The 6,814-nt window shown below is 38.8% G+C and overlaps 2 protein-coding genes across 2 annotated transcripts in view; one reads left to right on the forward strand and one right to left on the reverse strand.

Moving 5' to 3' along the window:
- Nucleotides 1-2,260, reverse strand: part of LOC146468299 (tRNA (adenine(37)-N6)-methyltransferase-like) — a 3,438-nt gene extending 1,178 nt beyond the window's left edge. The window contains exons 1-3 of the mRNA XM_085124980.1: nucleotides 2,116-2,260; nucleotides 1,039-1,309; nucleotides 1-619 (exon numbers count right to left, since the gene is read on the reverse strand). The exon at nucleotides 1-619 is cut by the window's left edge and continues 1,178 nt beyond it. Of these exons, the coding sequence (XP_084981106.1) occupies nucleotides 1-619; nucleotides 1,039-1,309; nucleotides 2,116-2,260 (1,035 nt within the window). The remainder of the gene's footprint in view (nucleotides 620-1,038; nucleotides 1,310-2,115) is intronic.
- Nucleotides 2,261-2,281: 21 nt separating this feature from the next.
- LOC146468300 (large ribosomal subunit protein mL37-like) lies at nucleotides 2,282-6,281 on the forward strand. The gene is made up of 2 exons (XM_085124981.1): nucleotides 2,282-2,913; nucleotides 5,638-6,281. The coding sequence occupies exons 1-2, from the start codon at nucleotides 2,316-2,318 to the stop codon at nucleotides 6,171-6,173; spliced, it is 1,134 nt and encodes a 377-aa protein (XP_084981107.1). The 5' UTR covers nucleotides 2,282-2,315; the 3' UTR covers nucleotides 6,174-6,281.
- The last annotated feature ends 533 nt before the right edge of the window (nucleotides 6,282-6,814 follow it).

Here is a 6,814-nt window from a genome sequence, read left to right on the forward strand (position 1 = left end):
ACATGTACACTTCTGAACTGACAGGTCATCAAAGTTTCTATCGCATTCACTAGAACTAAAGAGGCCCCTTAATAACACCTTTCCATGGAAACAACTGATTTGATCCAGAGCCTCAGCGCAAAATTTAACATTTAATTCCTTTATAGGAGGCTTTCTAATCCATTCAGCAATACTTGCGTGGGTGGAGTCTGCCTTCACATCCAAAGTTTCAGAAACGCGTGTTCTCAGACTGCCTTGGTTGACTAGTTGTGTACCCACAAAGTTCGATAAAGACTGATCTACAGTTTTTTGGTTTTTTGAAATAGCCATGTTTTGACAAAAAGTTTCGTCACCGTTTTCAAGATGTAGTATTTCTTTGCGATCTAAACTTAATGGCTCATCGTAATCTGGGACGTAAGGTTTAATATCTAGCACAGGTGTACCATCCAAGAGATCAATACTAGATAATAACAATGTATTGCCAATGATGCCGTCAAGTTTTGCCAATGTTAGCCCAATAGGGTTGGGTCTGTGTGGACTGCGCGAAGCAAAGACTCCAACCTTAGCACCATCTAAACGAGGAGGTTTCACTTTTGCCTTAACGGCTTTGTTGCTGTTTTTGTGAAAGTGAAAAATGATCCTACAAAAGAAGAGATAAATGTAAGAATAATTTGAAAGGAAAATTTGAGGCTAAACTGGGTTTTTGAGAGGGTTGGGAGGGTTCAAATAAAAATATATTCTGTGGGGGGGGGGGGGGGGGAAGGGAGTGGGAAAGAGTGGATATTTTCTAGAACAGATTTTTGACATTTTCTTGAATTGTTACATCATTTGGCCTACGGACTTGTTAAAGCATACTTGAGTAATGCCATGTATTTGTTGTCTATGTAGTGTCATCAAAACTCATAATTCTGAAAACCATTTTGATTTCTTAAATGTATAAAGGCCAATAAGTCTTCCATGCCTTTGAAAGTAGATGACAACCCTCGTGAAATTCAGAAAAGGTTCAGAGGTTGCTTGCAGTCACACCATGAAACATAAAACATTTGTCTATAAACTTACCATATGTGAGAGAATTTTTCCAGCCCTTCTAAACAGTGCTCGGGATTAGTGAAACCTTCAATATTCACACAAAGAGTTGCCTTTGCCACTGGACAGACACTGGGCTGTCTGGGGATTCCATTCTTTTCTTTAAAACACGACTCAATAAAGCCAATTGGTTTCATTTCTAAATTGAATGTTTTGTGCTTCTGCGTATCCTGACATGGAAGGTCCTTGCCAGGGGTATGCTTCTTGAATATATCTTGCATGGTGTCCTCTTGATTCATCTGCACTGTTAAGTAAAGTTGATATACCAGCCATTAATATGGACTAAGAGCAAGAGAGGATATCACCCTCTCTTGCTAAGAGATAATTTCAATAAGCAAGCACAGTGAGTGAGAAGCAACATAATCAGGATTTATGGGAGAGACTTTGGAAAAATCTCGAATTGAACAGCTTACCGTGACACTTGAATGACAATCTTGACAGCCAGCTTTGGGACAGTTTATGTGGGTTTGATTTTCCTAAGATCTTAGTGAATGGGAATCGATTTAATAAGCAGGTTGGACACTTCTTGAAAAAGCGGTTAGAATGAGTCCAAATTTCATTTGCGTTGCAGCAATAACAAATTATTTTTTTAGAAAATGTCATTCCGCAACAATAGCTGAAAGTCTTCCTAATTTTGATAACACGAGTTTACTTTCCTGCATGGACAACAAATGAAGGTGTCGCAAATTTCGAAAGCCGGAACGCTGCTTAGCTTGTTGATTTAAGACCCAGATAGTGCTCAAATTGCCACGGTATTCTGTCAAAACCCAAGGAGAAATTTTATAAATGACAGCTTAGCTTATACGTCGAAGTCTAAGAATTTCTTAGACTTCGACGTATACAAACAAAAAAAACTAGTAAATGTACGCTTAAGCTTGCTTTGTAAACAGGGCTTTTCCTGGAGGCCGTTTTGGAGGTACAGAACAATAATAAATATTTGCATAAAAGTAAAATTTATTTCCCAAGGGAAAATCGTTTTACTGTTTTGTGCCTGCGAAAACCTTTTGTCGTTATATAATAAGCTTATTGTATTTATTGTACTGATTTCACCTTTTTCTAGCAACTCTTTAACTTCGTTAAACTTCTGAATTAACATCTTCTTCAAGGAGTTCACATCTCTCCGGAGATTATTGAGTTCCCTTCTTGCCACGGCAATTTTCCGTTCAAGAACTCGAACCGTCGTTTTGTCCGCCATCTTTGATTTTTTTTTCCTATCTTGGGTATCGCTGGCTCAGCTTGGCAATTCCAACATGGCCGCCAGTGTACTTGAACAACGTGCTGCAAGCAAACTGTTATTTTTGCGTTACTCGAAAGCGTTCACTCCCCGGCAGTTCTGTGCTGTTGCTACAAAAGACGAGAAAGAAGCACACCAGACTGGAATTCCGCTCATCATAGCACCACATGTTATTAAACGAGCGTTTATAGTGCATCCATCAAGTAAAGAAATTGACGCCTGTTCAAAGTACCAGTGGTTTACTAAAACGAAGTTATTCGAAGGCCTTCCTGCTCCTCTCTCAAACGTAAACAGCTACTTCTCTGATAAAGAATACGGAGCCGTAAGAGAACAATTTACTAGATCCGTGCTGCAGAATTATGGATTTCGCAAAGAAACCTTGAAAGTTCGAAGGAGTGAACGTAGAGGAGAGCAGCTTAGAATGGGGATTCTGCAGGATTTAATGAGGTGCTGTTGGTCATTTTCTGATCGTTTTCCGCATTTGGATGACTGCTTCCTAGATTTAGAACCAAAGATAAAGATACACTGGGTTAGGCATCACAATTTTTACCAGCTGGAGCAAAAACCAGCTTATATAATACGAACGAAGCAACAAGCACCATTATTTGAACCAGGTGAGTGTCTTGGTTGTAGCTCCTTATTGGCAACAATTGCCACCTGGCTAGTTTGGTTGTTAGAAGCACCAGACATCAGTCCAGGGCCAGATATCACAAGTTAAAATATCAACCAGACCACCAATCAGTACCTTCAGAAAACTTACTCAGTGTAATATCTTGGGACTTTCCCCCAGGGGGGGGGGGGGGTACTCCCAAAAAAATGGAGAGGGGTGTGTGGCCCGCTTCCCAAAAACCTTACCTTATTTATGACCAAAATCTGCGATTTTCCGTACCCTATTTATGACCTGACCAAAAATTTGATACCCTATTTATGACCTGATAGTGTCTGGTCAACTTCAATTCAAAAATCCCTGGAGCCCAGCACATGACTGGAGCACGTGACAAGCCGTTACGGAACATACACAGTTGCCATAAACATCATGATGAAGAAGTAGCTTCTTCAAAAACAACAACAACAACAACAAAAAAAATCAAAGGCTCCTGTGAGCCAACTCGTGAATGCAGATGACACATAGTAATTGCAATTTAGACGGCTACGGAAACTTCCTCAAAAGCTAAAAGAAATTATATCTTTGCCCGATTATGTAACGAAAAATGACCATTCTTGTACTATTAAAATGATTGTCAAATTATTCTGTACAGATTGAATAAGCCGATTATTCTGATGCGCCGATTAAAAAATATCACGTGTTTTTTTTATTCAAAGTTTATAGGAGCACGCCATGTGCAGCTACGTCATGCAAATTCGTGTGATAGTCCGCGGCTACTGGATTTCGCGATCGGGCTAGTGGATTCTAAGCATCACTTGCCCGATGGGCAAGTGAAGTTTTTTTGGGAATTAAAATTACAAAATTACTGTAGGGCAAGCCGATCTCACAAAGGGAAATATGTTCAACAAAGTATCGCATTACGATTCATGCCCGACATAAATGCGTGAAATTTTTCCTTTGGAGTTCAGTCCACGCAATCCTCAAGTAAAAATAATGAACTATGACAAGCTCTTGCTAAATAAGAATTATTTATCGACCGCGTCCTTTTGCTTTCCCATAAATTACCAGTTGTAAATTTCGAAAATGAAACATTTTTTCCCTTTGAAACCTCTATGAAAGCTGACAAGATCTTAAAAGTGTTCATTTCACCAGAAATTTGCATAATTTTGTTTACGACGTCAATGATGCGTGACATGGCACGTTCCGCTTTCGCGTGAAAACTGACAAATTAAATTATTTTTTAATTAAATTATTTTTAAATTAAATTATTTTTAATTCTTGAAAGAAACCGCACTTCGTAGAAAAAAACGAAAAAATCCTATAACTTTGCTCAGATTCAACGAAAAATCCCCATTCTTACACTAAAATGATTGTCAAATTATTCTCTACAGAATGAATGAGAGAATTCTGACGCGTCGTGAAACAAATTTTCACCTTTTTTTTTTTTTCACTAATTGAGTTTACGACCCCGGACTTTCTGAAAAACTGAAAAAACTTGAAACTTTGCTCAGATTGAACGAAAAATCGCCATTCTTGCACTAAATGATCGTCAAATTATTCTCTACATATTGAATAAGAATTTCCTGATGCGCCATGAACAACAAATGTTCGCGTGTTTTTTTCCACTAATTGAATTTAAAACTCATTCACTGCGCACGCCCGAAAGTTAACGACAAAACCGACTGATCGACTGATCGACCGACCAAGTCGAGAGTCAGCTATCGCTATAACTCGTTCATTGCGCATGCGCGCATTCACGAGTTAAAAACGAATTCAAAACTAGAGTGAAAAAATCGATACCCTATTTATTACCAAGATGGCGGCAAAATGGCTAAAACCGATACCCTATTTATGACCAAGGCGGCTGAAAAACCATACCCTTTGGCGCCGCACATACCTATATAGCTCATATAAGGGAGTACCCCACCCCCTCCCCCCGGGACTTTCCTAAGCTTGTTGCAGCCACCTCAGCTTATTTAAGGTTGACAGGAATTTTGAACGAGCCACAACCCAGTTTTAAAAGTTGTGGTTCACAGTCAGAGCTGCCATAACGGGCTGTAACATTTCACAGCTGGTACAGCTGAATACCCATAAAAGACGACACATGTTACAGGTGGTAATGATAGTTGTAGGGTCTCTCTCCTGTTTTACTCAGAAACCAAATAGATCATTCATGTGAGACGCTCAATGGAACATATGTCTAAAAATGTAATGACAGACCTACCAGTGTTGTGGTTTGCCTTGTTAAAAATGGACTGATGGCAAATACCACAGGTGTCTTTGTATTCTTACATCTGAATCAAATCCTCAGTTGAATTCACTTATTCATTGTGAATATTCCAGTGCCAGTGTAACACTAGTACTATTTGTAAGTATTAAACCACAAACCACTTCAGTGGTAGATCTTGAACCTGGAAAAAGGTACATGTAGGGGCCTGCAGACCTGGAGTAAAGATGTTTCAGATGTAAAGATGCGCAATTGAAAATTTATATTGATATTTGCGCAATATAAATTAATAAAATTATTATTATTAATTATTATTATTAATAATAAATAATAATTATTAGCAATGATTAAAAACAATTTGACTCTGTGGGTCGTATTTGCTTTGAGAATAAGATGAATGAAGGACCCAGTTCTTATATCACAACATCTCAATGTGCTGACAGTGAGTAAAAGGCAGTAACAAAATGGGTTCCATTATAACCTGTACCGTTTTTCTTCTGGCAGATATTGAACAAACATCTTCAGAGGAACTGCCAGGACGCTTTGATAACTACAGCCTTGGTGTCTACCGTCACCCCATCGTCCATCTACGGAACAACCCAGGCTTCCAGAACAGTGCCTTAAACAAGTACCCCTACAACCACATGCTGTTTCTAACAAACACTTTCAAGTTGACTTATGAACAACAGCAGGCTTTTGGAATTATGAGCATGTTTAGCTCTTTGGTTGCCTTGGCAATGGATCGTGGAGTCAAGATGGGGCAGCATCTGAATGAGCCCCTTGTTACAAAGTGTGCGATTACAGATGGCATCCAGTTTACCTTGATGTGTTATCAGTTGAACACACTTTCATTCCAGGAGGACACTGGAATCAAAAACTGTGCCTGGGCTTCTCCTAACATGAATCTGTTTACCAAGCAGGAAAAAACAGCCGCTCAACAGTGGTCTATTTTGTATGAAAGTCTGGAAAGAGGTGACAAGGTGTCTGGATTCAATGATGAGTGTTTCAAGACCATCTTGGCTCTCCTTTGCCATAATTAAAACTGACAATCGTTAATCCTTAATTAAGCCTCAGTAGTGACAGACATCTACTTCCTTCTTTCAATAATTACCACGACTTGACGAAACACCAGCTTATGAAAATAAATATTATATTTAAAAAAATGGGTTGATATTCAAACAACTTCTCTTTACTAATATCATAAGAAATTATAGGAAGAAGGAGGGATAATGTTCATGTCGATACTGGGGCTTAACGATACCCAGCACCATTAAAAAATGGTTACCCTGTTGATACAACCTCTTGTGGGTGGAAAAAATTTGAGCTTACATGTATATCTGTTGGGATAGTTGGACTGTTGTCTTTTTTATTAACAGAGTTCGCACGAATTTTGTTGGGACAGTAAATAGGTGACAGTAATGCACATGAAGGTTGTTCATATTAAGGTGAAATGACAAGGCAAGGTTCTGCTATGCTGTTTCATTTTGTCCTTGGTTCACTTCCCTTAGTGTTATGTTCATTATCTTATCTTGGTTTAGAATAAATGAAAAGGTAGTCCGGAACGGACGTGGTAACCACTCAATCGCCACAGATTTAATGCAACTACTAGTAGACAAAATCACAAACCCAATAATTAAGCTGGTTTTTGCAAGCTTTCTTGTCATCAAAAGGAACTTTGCTG

The sequence above is a fragment of the Pavona decussata genome, unplaced genomic scaffold (genome assembly GCF_977016875.1).
Source record: "Pavona decussata unplaced genomic scaffold, jaPavDecu1.1 SCAFFOLD_133, whole genome shotgun sequence".
In the NCBI taxonomy this organism is placed as follows: domain Eukaryota; kingdom Metazoa; phylum Cnidaria; class Anthozoa; order Scleractinia; family Agariciidae; genus Pavona; species Pavona decussata.